Source organism: Pogona vitticeps, chromosome 8 (genome assembly GCF_051106095.1).
Source record: "Pogona vitticeps strain Pit_001003342236 chromosome 8, PviZW2.1, whole genome shotgun sequence".
Classification (NCBI taxonomy): Eukaryota; Metazoa; Chordata; class Lepidosauria; order Squamata; family Agamidae; genus Pogona; species Pogona vitticeps.
In genome coordinates, this window is record NC_135790.1 from 27,315,251 (window position 1) to 27,331,374 (window position 16,124).

General features: G+C 52.4%; 1 protein-coding gene across 2 annotated transcripts in view; it reads left to right on the forward strand.

The window, feature by feature from the left end:
* SIK2 (salt inducible kinase 2) overlaps window positions 1-4,684 on the forward strand; it is a 66,602-nt gene extending 61,918 nt beyond the window's left edge. For both annotated transcript variants that reach the window (XM_072979289.2, XM_020792981.3), the window contains one exon: window positions 644-4,684. In XM_072979289.2, coding sequence (XP_072835390.2) covers window positions 644-1,211 — 568 coding nt within the window. In that variant the 3' untranslated portion in view covers window positions 1,212-4,684. The remainder of the gene's footprint in view (window positions 1-643) is intronic.
* Window positions 4,685-16,124: the final 11,440 nt, after the last annotated feature.

Sequence of the window (16,124 nt, forward strand, 5' to 3'; positions counted from 1 at the left end):
ATTCTCTTGAGTGGATTTAGGAGAAGGACCTTGGCTGCCCCAGATTCCACAGAACCAAGGGCAAAGGGAGGGATGAGGCCAAAGCGCCCTGGATTGGGGGCTGAGGACGGGGGCCGGAAGGGACCAGCCGGAGAGTGCAGGGCGCCATCTCCCGTTCGCCCTCCTGAGCAGCCGTGCCCAGAATCAAGTGGGGAGAGCCAGCCTTCTGGAGGGGAAGGGCGGGCATCAGCCTCTGCTCCTTGCCGTGGGTTTCACATCTCACGTTTGTCCTACTTTGCAGATCTGGACCACTTTCGGTCAGAACAATATCATTCTCTGTTAAGGCTCCTTTCTCCTCACTTTCTGTTTTTAGTTTGTGCTTAGAAGGGTGCCCTGTTCTTGAGGGGGGGGGATGTCTTGGCTCCCCCATTGTTCAAGGAACGAAGGAAGGAGAAGGGCTTCCTCAGCGGCATGTGAGCGAGGGATGAGCTTCTCACTCCTGGTTTCGAGCTGGTGGCCCTCCTTCTATCTCCTCCCCCCCCGACTGGGACCCCCGAGATCCTTTCTTGCTTCGGTCAGGAGGGGAATAAAAACCCTATGTAGCGAGTTGTGGGTTTTAGGAAAGGCTGAGCCGCTGTTCCTTGCTCTTCCTTGTCCGATCCAGGCTGCACCAGAAGCGGCTCTTCCTCCAGAAGCAATCCCAGCTGCAGGCTTACTTCAACCAGATGCAGATCGCAGAAAGCACCTACCCCAGGCCGAGCCAGATGCCTCTCCCCTGCCACGAGGACCAGCCCCCGCCCCCGTTTGGCCTGGTGCAGCCCCTGAGCCCGGTCATGGAGCCGTCGGCCGAACACATGCAATACGACCCTTTCCTCGGCCAGTACCAGAAGCTGCCGCTGGAGCCGGCTCCCTCGCCTGCCATCCACAGCGCTTCTCGGTTGGCCTCTCCCCTCCCGATGCAGCCACCGCCACCGCCGTATCCCTACCACCCCTGCGAATTGCCAGCGGGCGCCTCGACCGAGCGCGACTACGCCCACCCACACCCGTACGCCCTCGACCCTGCCCAGCAGAGCGGCAGTGTAGCCATGAGCGAGGACTGCCGGAGTTCAGAATCGCCGGGATCCCCGTCCAACTACGAGGCGCTGGGCCTGGCGGAGCTGCCGGGGCTGTTTGACTGCGAAATGATGGAGGCCGTCGACCCTCAGCACGGAGGCTACGTCTTGGTGAACTAGCAGGGCCAGGAGCGTCCCTCTGGGGGAAGCGACGGGCAGACCACGTGTCGTGGATTTCCACTTTTGTTTTCTCCCTAAAACGTATGGCTTTAGTTCCCAACTCTTGACCTGAATGGATGAACCCTCTTGAATAGGTACTAGCCGGGAATGACGTGAGTCTCGCTCTGCAAGCAAGCAAGCTTGGCCGCAGGAGCTGGAGAGAGGGGGTGCGGCACTTTCAGCGCAAGGAGGAACTTGCACTCCTGCCACTTCGAAGGGAAAGACGCAGCAAATGCCCTGGCAGGAAGAGGCGGGAAGAGGCTCAGCCTTCCAGGGTCACTGGTATTCCGTTAACCGCGTGGCCCCTCTCACAGGAGGCCAGGCAGAGTGGGAAGAGAGGAGTGGGAAGGACACAGACCTTACTTATTGGCAATAATAGCAATACCTTTTTCCCTTGGAACTCAGCAAAGACCGGGGGGGGGGGGGTTGACGTGGCCGCTCCGCCTCGGAGCTGTGGGCAGATGACTCGGCAGCAGCCGATCCTCAGAGGACACACACACGCCGCCTCCTGATGTCTTTGTTCCCTTCTCTGGCCTGGAGGCTCCTTCCAGGGAATCCCAGGTTTTTTTCCCCTCTCTTGAGTCCCTGGATTGTGGGTGCAAAGGACTGTCCCTCTGTGTTTGGGGGAGGGGGCAGGGGGAGCAACGACTCCCTTCCAAGCTTTCCTTGGCATGATGTGTTTTGTGGGTTCCTTTGAAGATCTGCAAGCAGTGGAGAAGGGGAAGGGAAGGGAAGGGGGGGAGAGGCTGCGAGGAAAAAGAAGTTGATCACTGGAGAAGTTCTTATAAGCTGCCCGCCCTTGCTTTTCTATTTTAAAACAGGCAACCGTACTTGGACTTGACAGCGTGCGTTGCTGGTGGTTTCTTAGGCTTTGTGTATTTGGACAATTATTTAGGGATGTAGCATTTTAAGGACAATACAGAATAAGCTTATCGGAACACCCATGTGAAGTGATAGTGCCGTGCCTTTTTCGGGTTCTTTTTGGAAACTCTCTTCCTTTGCTTTACCTCCCCCCCCGACCCACCTCCACCTCCAAAGTAGAAAACGCCCTGTTCATGTCAAGCGCTGACACCAAAGTCTCTTCAGAGCCCAAGTTCCACCATGTGGAGCGCAAGCGTCACATTTTTCCTCGAGCGTTTCTGACCTGTTCACCCGATGATCAATCTCTGAAATGTTAAGAAGTATGACAGCAATATTCAGGATCAATGACTGTTGATTTGTGAACCACTTCAACAACCGTCTGCTCTCTACCGAACCTTTGGCCTCGGCTTTTGTGGGGGCGACGGGCCAGCTGCGAACCCGTAGGAAGAAGACAGAGGGTCCCTGAGAAATGTCACGGGCGGAGGTTTCTTTCACCGCCGTCAGACACCCCCCCCCCCCGGCTGCGACCGTGTCAATCAAGCGAAGGCGCTTGAGGATCCAGCCCCCTTAGGGGCAGATGAAGATTTAAGCACAACACTGATTTTCTCAAGCACAAAGAACAATTTCCTCACAGCGTTGACTGTCTGGATCCATGGCAAGCCGAGGCCGCCTTGTCCCGAAGGCCTTCAGCCTTAGTCCTGGCTGGGCTGTACCGCTTCACACGGCAGCTGTCACACCCAGCGCTGGCCTGCCCGGTTGCCGGTTCGTGGCTGCTACCTTGCTAAAAGCAGTCCAATAGTTCAAAGAGGGTATGCAGTGCCGCCAAGGTGACATCCCTCCACACACATAGAAGACACACATCCTCACTGGGGCCCTGCTGAAGTAGGACCGGTTTCTCCAATTCTGCACCAAAAAAGCCCCCCCCCCCCCCGTCTGCACCAGAGGACTCCCTGGTCAGTCCTCTTGTTCGACACCTAGCACACCTGCAGTTTGAAATGGCACGGCCCAGAGGCAGGTTCCCTACCTGGCTGAGGACGGGGCCTCTCTTGAGGGGGGAGGCTTTATCCATGCACGGTCATACACAGACCCTTTCCTCACCCCCACCCCAGTCCCATTTTGGCCGTTGCGCAGGGCATTCCCATGGGGCGACACTCGAGGCAGAGTCTGGCCTCGTGGCGTTCTGCCTTGCAGGCGATCCTTGCAGCCCCGCTTGCTCGAAAGGAGGTCCTCCAGATGTGCCAGCCATGGCTTTTTGGGGGGGGATTCTGGGTGTTCTATGCCAGCACCGCTGGAAATGCCCCTGGGATGCGAAGGGTCCTTTGGCCTCCAGATGGCCTTTGCCAGGCAAGCCAGTTCAGAGTCACACCCAGATGTCTCCTTGTAAACCTTGGCCAGCAGCAGCAGCAGCCTTTGGCCCATATTCAGTCCACCATGGCTTTCTACTGAAGCCATCACAGCACATGGGCTAATGGTAGCCCAATCCTTTTTGGGGGGGGGGCTGAGGATCCCTTCTAGGCCTCGCGTTGCCCACCCACACGCTTAGGGAGACCCTCAAGCCATTTCCCGTCGTTTCCGATCCAGGGAGAGAGAGGTTCAAACTCCCGCTGTCCGCCTGCGGGTCCTCCTTGGCTCAACGCAGGCGACTCTCGGTGCGAGGTTAGAGATACTGACCTGCTTGAATCAGGGATTCTTGCCAAGGACAGACGAGTCGGCCGCTGAAAGGTTACTCCTTGGGGACTCCCCCAGCTAAATGGGCCCTCCTGGCAGGGAGATTCTGAGCGCTGTCGCCCACTTCTCTGACACTCAGGGCGACCAACTCCTGCCTTGGAGTGGCTGAGACCTCCCCGGCACACCACGGCTGCCCCGATGCTACCCCGGAGGAGCACCACAGGCAGCTCAGCCGAAGGAGTAGCAACGACGGACCCACATTTACGACACAGGAGGAAACATCATTTTTGCGGCTTTGTGCCTCAGCTCGGCGGGCGCAGAAGCGCTGAATGTAAACCGAGAGCCGATGTCTCCCCCGCCCGCCCCCTTCTGCTTTGACAGCCTGTGTCCCCGAGCATTCGGGGTCTGTCCCCCTCCTGATCGGGGAAGTCCTTCCTTCCTAAGCCACATCCGCCTGGCCCTCCAGCACCGCCCCCCCCCCCCTCCGTATTACCGCTCCGTCAAGATAGCCGCTTCTGTCAAGTCTCCTGTGTCTGGTGTTAGAGGATGTGTGTGTAGACTACTGTATATCCACAACTAGCTTTATTAGTTCTGACACAGGTTCCTTGGAAGAGACTTTGGTGAGATGAACATGTACACGGGGGTCAAAACGACATTTTTTCCTATGGAGACAAGTGCAATATATGTGTGTGTGTGGTACGTTCTTTAATGTATTTTTTTTTTAAAAAAAAGAGAGAGTTCAGAGGGTTTTAGTCTTCACTTAGGAAGAACTGCACTAGCTGTGTGGGCACCGGTCCGCGTGTGTCTCTCTGTAGTCTTTACCTGCAGTTGGTATGCTGGACTCTGTAAAAGCAATGACAGTGTATTAAGGCGAAATAAAGAACGTGGGCCTTCTGTTTTTTAAATTTTGGGCAAGCTGAGGCAGCCTCCTCTGTTGTTGTTGCGGCGTGCTTGTTGTGGGGTGGCCGGGAGAAGCCACCCTCTCTCGACGAGGGGCTCTGGGCGCATCCTTCCCGAGTGGCGCTCTGCGGTTGATGCACAAAATGGTGCAAGTTGCATTGGTTTCCGTTGGGGAAGAATATCTGTATGTTATTCTGTATGTCACACACATTCAGACACACGTACAACTTTGATGCTGGTCATTTCCCTCACCCAGCAACTTTTTCCCCTCAGGCTTGGGTGTCCAGGTGCACCCTATAAAATGGACCAGGCACAGCATCCCAAGGAACCTTTTTTTTCCTCCTCCCAGGGCCGTCCTTCAGCAGAGAATCCAGCTGCGTTTCGATCCGTGTCACATCTGCCGGCCTCGGGAGGGAAGGGAACAAGTCGCCCAGCAAGGTGTCAGAGGAACGATGCGCCTCGCCTGGCCCCTGCCCCGCCCTCCCGTTAGGATATGAATAATTCAGTTTGCTGTATGGGTCGGGATTGCAGATTAATTCCGTAGGTTAATTAGGGAGAGCTAATCGTATTCAGATTTACTTGCACAGAGCATTACAGAGCCTTGCTTTGTGGAGAAATCATAAGCTAATCAGAAGGTCTGTCTAAGTTAAGATCCGAGATATTTGATCAGCAACATCTGAGTACAGTTACATAAGATGTAACCTTTCTCTCCTTTAAAGAAACTGACTTGAGAAACAGAAAAACCAGGATCAGCACGGAAAGAAGCATGAACACCGGAGACTCGGTACAGGAGGGTCACCCTGGAGCAGGTTAGATCGGCAGTGAATTTGAGCCGAGGAAGGTTACGTTTGTGTTTCTCACAGTCCTCGACCACAACCAGAGGAGGCAACAAGCCAGGTGTTGACTGATGCTCTTGAATCAGTGTAACTTGAACACAAGTATCCTTTGCTACCTGTAGCAGGGAGTTCCACAGTTCATGGATTATGAGAACCTAGGGAGCGGCCTCGTGCCTTGGTCTTTCCAGCCCAGTCTTGACAACACTGACTTAACAACGGCTTTCCAAAGTAGGAGTCTTTCCAAACCTCACCTAGATATGTACTACCGGTGTTAGTGGGGGTGTGGGGTGTGTGTCTCCCATCCAAGAGTAAACCAGCCCTGGACGTGCTTGGCTCCTCAAACCAGTCACAATGAGAAGCCCTAAGGGGGCCCTTCGTGCTTTGGGGAGATTAATTGGGCTTTCAGATTACACTCTGCGTGTAGGAGCGGCTCGTAGGGAACAGCCCCATGTGGAGCAATATATGATGCGTTTTCAGTTGGAAATTGTGGAAAAGCATAGAAACCCACTTCTTCCCCTCTCCCCCCAGCTAGTCTGATGAAAAGATCGGGATTGCTCCAAAGCTTGCGTGGCATTTTGTGACCTTTCCACAGTGACCTAATAAAAGCTACCGCCCTGATCGCAGTCCGTCTGTGTGGCATGTGACAGAACGGCTTAAAGATGCCAGGCTTTTGCCAGTGAGATAAGAATGTGCCCCGCCACCCTCACCCCCCCCCTTGAAGTTTGCATTTCGGGGCCTGGCCGTGGGCTGCTCTCCCTGCACCAAAGCTCTTTCCCATCCGAGCAGCGGCTGGCTTTCTGATGCAAGACAGTGTCTTACACCCAAAAAGCTTGGAAGTGCTTCCCACCCACCCCCCTTTTTTTTGTAAAAACAAGCCAACAAACCAGATGTGCCAGAGCACAGTATGTAAGCAACGAGGGACGGAACTGGAGTAAACAAGCCTCAAGAAACTTTTGAGTTACTTGCACAATCTGATCCCTCCGTAGCTGGAAGAAGAAAAGACAGGATGTTCTGTGACATGTTGTTGGCTAGCCTGGCACTCCGTTTGGGGAGGCAGCTTTTCAAAGAGAGAAAAAAGTGCTAAAATCAGGTTTCAGGTGGAAATCGGAACCTCTGAGGCAGGCGAAGGCCAAGCGCCTCCTCCCTCCAGATGTGGATTGGATCTCGGACCCCATTTGCCCCAGCCAGCACAGTCAGCGGCAAGGAATGATGGGAGTCGTAGTCCAGCGGGCTCTGGAGTGTCTAAGGAGAACAGCCTGTCTTGCTTTGTCCGGGTTCCGTGTTCCGACAGCCCCATCATCTTGCGTTTGAGCCTGCTGCTCTTGAATCCTCTGTGTTGAGAGATGGGCTCATAGGATAGTGTCAGAGCATGAGTTTTGGAAACCTTTCCTTGTTTTAAAATATATATATATCAAACAGAAATTGCTGCATCTGTTGTAGCTGATGCTGTCAGGGGGACAGGTTGCAACGGGCAGGAACACAATGAAACGAAACAGCGAAAACGGCACAGAGTAGAGCTGCCCCTCGAAAATCCAAAACAAAGCTTTTTTTTTATTTGTGCACACACCACCCAGGCCGTGTGCATTGTACACGGAAGGGTTAGCTGTATTGAAGCCATGAAAAAGGATCAGGTGTCTCGTATCCTGGAGGTTTCCAGAGAGAACAGAAGCGGGGAGTGCGCTCCCAATGACGTCAGCTGGGTAAATGATACCATGCTTTGAAATAGCCTGTGTATACATTACCCTTTCAGCCGAGGCCCTGCCGAGGCCATCTGCCGGCAAAGAAAGCGACGCAGACCAGATGCCGCTTTGTTTTGATTTGATTGACTTTTTGGAGATGGCGAATCTTTTTGTGCGAAGCCGAGCAGGAATTGGAAGGAGCCGGGGGAAAAAGAGCAGGAAGGCCTGCAGCCCGGCAGAAGAAAACTTTGGTGAGGAAAGCAAAGGGTGTTTGTTTCTCAGGTTGCGTTCTAGGCTTCTGCACTTACTGGGTAAACGTTGGTCGGACCCTTTGGCCTGCCTCCCATTTCGACCTCTTACTCATTGCACATGTCCGGCTCTTTGGCCTTGATTAGGAGTAACTCACTCCCTGGGATGCTTTTAAAAAATCTTTCTCAGCCCCTCGAAGCGTTCAAAGCAACCCTCCTGGAAGTAGAACAAACGGAAGCCAAAGTAACATCTACTCCATATTGGCTCCTGAGGAGCTGGGGACGTGCGTTTCGTAAGGCTGGAACCTGTGAAGTTACTCATTTGGAACTGGTTTACATACCAAATTTGCAAGGTGGGATACAAGCGGCTGCGGCCGTTAAAAGGGTGGATTATCCCCCCCCCCGCCCTGCAGCTGTCCCATATTACGAATCCCATTTATCACTTAAGAGTAGGATGACCACATACCCTGTTTTAGCAAGGGTTGTCCTCCATTGGGCACCAGAGAATTGCTGCAGGATAGTCTAAGGTCTCCTCTGTTTCAAGGACTGTCCAGTCCACATCTGATTAAGGCAGAACCAGAAGGAAGAGTGGGAACCCTTTAAGGTCTCCATCACCCACAGGTAAGAACACCTGAGCAACAGGTACACTGGTCCGCTGGTTGCTGTCTTCCCAGCCCAACTGAGATCTGTGGCGTTCTGTTTAAATGCCTCATAATTTTGCATCTGTACCTATAAATTTGCATATACGAATTCCTGCAAATCGATGCCCTTTCTTGTCCTTGGGGGCTTTAGTGGCTATCTTAGCGATGCAGCCTTCCTCTTGAGCTGCTGGGGGGCATGAGGTGCCTGCCCCCTTCTCTGCAGCAAGAAGCCCTTTGGGGAAAGAGGAAGGGTTAAATCCGGCACCGTTGCCTTCCCTTCACCATTTCTTCTGCCGCTAATTCCTAATTCGCCTCAAACTTCCCACAAGTGACAATCACCTTGGCTGACGTGTTGACATGGCAACTGCTTCAAGGAGATGCGCACTCACCGGGCGCACTCAATCAGCTCCCTCCTGGCCTGCAATCACCTTGAGCGAGAGGAGGCACCTTCTGCTGCCCCCTTTCTCTCCCCCCATTATGGTTACAGCGGTGCCTTGATTAGTGTGAATAATGCATCGCTCTTCCTTTCGTGCAGCGGCCGCACGACGCGCACAAAGGCCCAGCCTCGCATGAACAGATTTCCTGCTGGGAAGAATTCCCAGAAGGACCTGGCAGGGGGGAAAGTACCCATTCCTATTCAGAGCTGAGCTCCTTGCACAGGATGGATCCTTCCCTAATCGTCTTGACCCATTTTGGGTCTGTTCAGTGATCCAGCTTGCAATGAAAGTGAGAATAGCTGGTTCGACCCGGGCAGAATGGTCATCTTATTGTTGTTATAACGGGGTGGATCGGGTACATTGACACTAAGGATTCCAGTCACCCGGTAAGGCAGGCCCAAGTTGCCACCTGATAGCAGCAGAGGAGGGTTCAATGCCTGCACTCACAGCACGGGCAAAATTTGAGTCTGAACTCCCAGTTCGTACACCAACTCCGAAAAGGTGGTGACAGGAGATTGGAAGAGCAATGAAGACCAAGAGCGTTGGGGGTGGGGAGGCGATTGAGAGACGGCGTCTTCTCTCCTGCTGCTGGCCGACAGCTTTCAAGGCTGACCCCCTTCCATGGCAGAAGGTACAGAGTCCGTCCTCCAGAGGTGAGCTTGGATCTGTGAAACCAGAGGCAGCTGCGTGGCCACCAGGCTCAAGAGCTAGGTTGTCATCCATCCGGTCCGTCTCTCTGGTCCTTGACACCTCCTCTAAAGAAAGGGCCGTCAAGCCTGCTCTGTGGGTCTGTGCATGCAGTGTGTTGTTCTTTGCACTGTTTGCCAGGGGCAGAGGCCATGCGTGCCGCAGCACAAGGACTTCCCCCAGGGAATGATGGGCAGGCGGCCCCCGTTTCCTCTTCGGAGGGTCAGGCAGGATGGAGCCGAAGGCAGGGCTGATGGATCGGGCCCAGCCCTGTAGGCTGACCCGCAGGACTTTGGGTTCGGGTTCCTCCTTCCTCAGCCCCCTCTCTTCCTTTTTGCTCCCTTCTGAGGTTGGCTGCTGCCTCCGAGGGGGTCCGCGCGCAGCCACCATTTCCTGCCAGCACAGCAGCATTGACATCAGCCGTTGTCAAGGAAACAGATCAACCCCCCCCCCCGCATTAAAACCATAGCATGCCACAGGTTCTTCCATATTTGAGAAACTCCAAGACGAAGCCTCCCCCCCCCCCAGAAGGAAAACAACCAGCCAGACAGGGTGCTTGTGCGGCACACAAACCAAACCTACTGTCTCCACCCCAAAAACCCCAAGGCAAGCGCCAGGGCTTGAAGGCTTTTTACCTCTGTAAATGTGCTACCAAGTGGCTCCCGACTTGCAAACACACGGATGAGGTTTTCTGAGGTCTGGGAGCTGTCCAGGAAGTCATTTATCCTTGGCAACCCCTCCATAAGGCCAAGCAGAGATTTGAACCCAGCTCCCAAAGAGCCCCGGTCCAACCCTCTACCACCCACCATACCAGCCTGGCTCGGGCATACAGGGCCCATGGATATGGGTCTCATCAGACGATGCAGGGGAGGGGGTTGGTTTCACACGCAAGGCAAAATGCCTTGTCCAAACTTAAGAAAAACATCTGCCTCTTTATCTTATGGGGCCACCGAGCCATTAGGGCCAAACTCCATTCTGAACTGTCTCTGGTTTCCTCGGGGGGTGGGGAGAAAACGTGGCTCCTTCAAACAAAGCAACGTTGTTCCGCGAATCGAAAAGAAACGGGTGGGTTACCAAATATTCAACTCGCTCTGCCACATCATGTTTTCTCTGGGCACTTCAAAGCTCCCAATCCCCATGGCCCTTTATCAACTATTTATTTATCCTTGTCTCGGCTCAAAGTCCAAAGCTTCCCTCTCTTGGTTGGTTGACTTCTTTTTTTCTCTCTCGAAAACAAGCGAAAGTTTTGATAAGCAGCCAACAGGGTTGGGTTTAGAACCCGCTGGCTGCCAGGACGGAGGGATCGTGGAGTTCTGACCCGAGCAGCGAAAAATGAACTCGAGGGGCGGCTGGTGGTGGTGGCTGTCTTCCCTTCTCTTTGCCTCCCCTTTCCTGTGTCAATCATACACCTTCCCACTATTATTATTGTCATTCCTTGAAAGAGAGGTCAGATAAGCAAGCTTTCCTGGCTGAGAGAAGATAGCGAAAAAAGCTCAGAAGTTGTAAACACTGAATGGCTTCTGGCTGTGCAGAATGATTAAACGGGTGCCACATCCTTTACTTAACAGAATAAAAGGTTTCCTACTCCAGGGTGGCATTAAACTTGAAAATATAACCAGAGAAGCCAGGATAATAAAGGTAAAGGTGAGGAAGTTCACCCAAGAGCGTGAAAAAGTTGACAGTTTTGGACAATGCCTTCCCGCCAGCAGCCATGGTGACTTTCGCAAGCTTCCTACGGCGAACTTAACACTGAAAAAGTCACATCACTAACTATCATGAAGTTGCTTTTTGGTATGAGAAGAATTTTTTGATTATTATTTTCAAGGCATTTTGAAAGGATTTTTTAAAAAAAGTTTTGCACCATTAAAAATATTTTTAAAAGTAGTTTCTTCCTTTCATGTGCCCGTATCAGAGGAGGCAAGAGAATATTCCCTACAGCTTTCTGGCCTGCTGTTCAGGAAGAGGGAAGGCTGGCACAGGTAAGCAAAATGACTGTTTGCAGTAAAATAAGGAGTAACACCACCAATTTCTTTCTTGTGGCTCAGTGGTTATACTGCAGTACTGCAATGAAGACTCTGCTCATAACCTGAGTTCAAGCCCATTGGGCTCAAGGTTGACTCAGAATTCCATCCTTCTGAGCTTGGTAAATTGAGTACCCGGAGGAGGCAATGTGTAGCCTGCATAACTGAATTGTAAACTGCTCAGAGAGTGCTTTAAGCGCTATGGGGCGGTATATAAGCAGCACGTTTTGTTTTTTCTAAACAAAAGAAACTCAAGTTGTGTTTTTGGTTCTGAAAATGCATGCTCAGGATTTAAGCCATTTCCAGTCTGCAGCCAGCAGCCCATCGCTGTGTACACTTGCTTTTAGTCACCACTTTAAAAATAATAATAAAAAGCAAGACTTCATTTGAGAGGGGTGGGAATTTAGGTGAGGAAATGGATTGGCTTGGGCTTTCCTGGTGAGTCCATCAACACACAGACACACTCCACGGCTCTGGTGGAAAAAGTAACAGGAAAGTCAACATTAACTGTGCGGGCAGAGATAACGGAGCCCCATGACCATGCGGGTGAAGAGAGAGAGGAGCGGTGGTGTTTTTCTCCGGCAGATGTTGGTGGGGGTGTGGTGCCAGAGCAACCCCTTTGCCTGCCCTCGGACGAGGACTCAAAAGCAAACAGAGCCTTCTGCACGCCGACTGAGGTTGGCCCTGGGCTGAAGCCAAAACCAAGCACGAGTCAAGAGGCTCCCCGGAGAAGCTGCCTTCGGCGTCCCCTGATGCCACTGTCCCTGTTTACCCAGAGAAGCATCCCGTAGACCGGCCCTGCCCAGCCTGCCCGGTGCCGAGGCCAGCTCAGGCCAGGTCTCCTGGCTCTGGAAAAAAGCAGCTGGGTTTCAGCAGGGTTAGGATGGGGTGTGCGTGCGTGTGGGAAGGTGTATAAAGACATGTGAGACAAACAACAAACGGACTCAAGGTGAGCTTTGAGGATGACCTGACGGAGGCGAGGGGAGAGGTGGTCCCGGAGAGGGGCCTGTAAGCCGAAGGGGCCGGATCCTCAGGCCCCAGTGACCCCTCCAGATGCTTTGGAACTGCTGGGCTCAGAAGGGTTGAGACGATTTTGAAGATGAAGCGCATCCCTCGTTCCTCTTCCAGCAATCTTTCTGGACTGGCACGGGTTCAACAGCAGAACTCGAAACCGTTCCAGCAGAGAGGCTGTGCCTAAGCCTCAGGCCCGGACCCCCCCGGGTGAGCAGCTTCACACCTCCCAGGGGTCGCGAATAGGGAGTAGGCATCACAACCGCCCTGATTGGGGTGGAGGACGTGGACTTGACCCACGAAAGCTCACATTAAAATATTGCAGTTTGAGGTGCCGCAACCTTTAAAAAAAAAAAAAAAATTCTCGGGCTTTTTGCCTGATCCAAACAGCCTTTAGGCTGGCCAAGGCTAGCGCTGTTTTTCACCCCATGGAGGAAACGTCCTCGAACCGACCCCACACTTCCCCAAAACAAGTTTGCCTGACCCGCCAAGAGGGCCATTGAGCAGTTTGGGGCCAACGGATCCACTGAGAAACCTTGGCCAGCCGAGGGGGAAGGCTGGCACGGGGCCGCCTTTGCCAGTTCTGCAGGCTTGGCCCCCTGCCCGCCTGCCCTCCGCTTTCTCCCACTGCTCTCGACTGACATCCTGCCCTTCTCAGGAGGAGAGCTGGTCCTGAGTGCCAGAAACCTGCCTGGAACAGGAAGGGGCCAGAGGGAAAACTTCCTTCAGTCGCTCATCAATATTTGCTCTTCGGCACAAGCTGTTAGCAAATGGTTCCTCGCCGGCTGGCGCTTGTTTTGACGGGTGGTTCTACTCGCTGGAAGGCTGCCCCAGCATCTCTGCCTTCGCCGCGGCTTGTTTAGAAAGCCATTGCTGTCAACATTCACAACAGGGGGGTGGTTGTGGGGGAGAGACTCATTCCCTGTTGGTTAATCCAAAAAGAGGTGTTAAGGTTTCTGGGAAAGGGACCCCGAGCGCTTGACCCTTCTGCACCACAGGAGATCCGGGCTCTTTGCACAAAAAGGCAGGGCATTTCTGGAAATGCCTGAACCAGAAATGGCCAGGCAGCCCCAAGAAATAATTAATGGCCATTCTTTTACTGTCTGGGTGTCTCTCTTAAACCAGAGCTGGACCAAGTGTGAGTCACTGGAGATCATTGGGTTGCACCCATTCTCTCCGGCTGCTGAAAGCTGCCACCAAAAGCATTTGGAGAAGTCACTTGGGGCCAACGGCAGCACGGTTACTTCTGAATGCTCAATTTCGCCTGCAACTGACACCTTAATGTTTAACCCTCTTGTGGCATATTTTTTTAATTGACATGTATTCGTTTCTCTTCTACACAGATAGCCACATTAAACTATGACAGCAGTGAAATGCTACTGGCTAAGAAATTTAACAATGCAACAACCCTTTTTCAAGGCAGACCTCTCCCTCCTCAGCTGGGTCCTTACAAGTCAAACAATGAATACAGAAGATTTGTTTCTACTTCTTCTGATACCCCAGGGTGCTGCTTCCAGCCTAAGGAGCGAAGCCGCAGCTTTCCTAGACTTTGAAGGTGGGAGTTTTTGTATAGGTGAATGCGGTTGTATTGGAGAGAGGGGGTCAGACTTGAGGACAGACATGGGGGAGGGGGGTTGAAGAAGGCGGCAGCGGTGAATCTTCCCTCCCGATAGACAGGCATGTTCTTCTACTCAAACAAAGTTGGGGGTTTGTTTTATTACCAGGGAAAATTCAAACATGAATCCAGTGCACAACCTGAAGCAACACAGTCTGGGGAAAAAAATTCTCCAAGGGATTCTGCAGCCTATTTAAACTGGTCAAAAATATAGTTACTCTTTACGAATTCAGAGGAATCTGTAATTACCTGCTGGGGGTGTTGCTAAGCTGGAACTTTGTTAGGGACTGAAACGTAACGCAAGCAAAAGAAAAGGAAGGAAGCAGCCCCTAAAAAGTGAACAAAACTCTGTTCTGGGAGACAACAGATCTCTAGAGCAATCTGGGTGTTTTTACACAGACAGCTGCACACACACGCCATGCAATGCCCATAACAGTAGCCTAGCAGGTGAAATGAATTGTAAGATCGGAAAGTCTGACATGTGAACACCTCCTTAACCCTACAGAACCTGTAGGAAAAACCAGAAGCCTGTGTTAGTCACAGCTGGCATTTATCTCCAAAAGGGTTATTTCTTGTATGAACCAGATAAACATTTTGCAGTTTCTACAATTTACTCTCTGACACAGGCATGTGGCGTGTAGCAATAACAGCCCATCATCTAACCACATCCCACTGTTATCCAAGGAGCCCTGACATCTTTTCATGCCACTCATGCGTCTTTCAGAGCTCTCCTGTCTTTCTAATGAGTTATAGGGTATTGGGTTAGCCTGTCAGATGCTTGATAATTTACTGCACCTGTTGTCAACAGTATTTGAGACCTTTCGCTCAGAGATGTGGGGGGTAACTTCTCTAGCTGATGGTGGTCTGCAGCTCCCATGGACCCTCGCTAATGGCTGCTGAGCCTGATGGGATCCGGAGTCTCACAATACCTAGAGGGAAGCAACATTCTTTACCCGATGCTCTAACTGCAACATGGAAGAAGCCCCTCAGGTGTCCTTGTACTGGAAGAAAATGAGCAAGTGGTGCGGGAGAGGGTCGCTTAGGAAATGACATGCACAGAAGGGAAAGTTGGCATCCTGCCTCAGTGGTGGGAGCATTAGTAGGCAGTTCGCATGATACATCCTGACGTTGGAGTGCCGTTTGCTGAAGAGCTATGCTGGAAACATGCAGTGTCAGCTTTTCGCTTCCAGCAGATCATAGCAGCTGATATGAATAGCGAGGCCAAGAGAGCAGTTCTGCATCAGAAGCAGGAGGTTAGGGGTTTCGGCAAAAGCCCAGGAATTCCTTGGAAACGACGACCCTCTTTATTAGGCCTGACCATGCCAGCGTCTCCCAGGCAGGCGCGGTGGCAAGGAGTAACCGATATGCATCAGCAAATCCTGTCTTGAAGCAGCAGTTTCCTAAATCTAATAATAGTCTCCGAGCTTCTGGTTGGCATGATTCATCTTGCGTTGCATAAACCAGCTTGCTGGCAATGTCGTGACTGGCAAGACTCCCAGCGGCTGTAGATGTCCATGCCAGAGCACCCGCGGGAGCCCTCCTGGCTGTGCTGAGCAGAGTGGAGGAACAGCAGGACATAAGATGCCAAGGGCATCTACCCCAGAGAGTTGGGGGGGGGAGCGTTCTGCTGAGAAAGGAACATCAAACTGTCTGTAAATCTAACCAGCCTCTGATTCGGTCAGTCAGGAAAGCTGCACTGCTGCCTTCTGCTGAGCCAACTGTCCAAAAAAGCAGGGGATCTTGTCTGGGGACACGAGTAAGGGCGGCATGGGGAGTGGCGGTGGCTGCAAAAGGGTTGCTTGCATACTTGTTAGTACTGCTAGGTCCCTTCCTTGAAGGCTTTTGTTGATTGAAAACATCAGCAAAATCAAGTCTGCATTATAGATCTCAGACAGGCAGCCTCAGTGGTTTCTGATTTCTGCCCAAGCTGGTGTCCAGCCTCTTGCTCTCCTCCCATCTGTGATCTTCAACCGATCCACCGAGGACAACGAACAAAAGGAACCAGCAAAGCCTCATGAGCAGAATACAGGAGAGAGAAAATTCAGTTTCAGGTAGACTCTAACAAGAATATGCTGGCCTTCTTTTCACTACTTGAAAGCAGAAGAACTGCACTGCCTAATTAAACACACATGCATATTCTCTACAGAGAGGAAGAAGGGAAAGGAGGGATGGAGGCTTGCTGGCCAGCCGGCTGATCGAAGGAACCAATGAATGGATGTCCTTGCAAAAACTGTTGCCTCCTGCCTCCCAGCTACTCAACATGCAATATG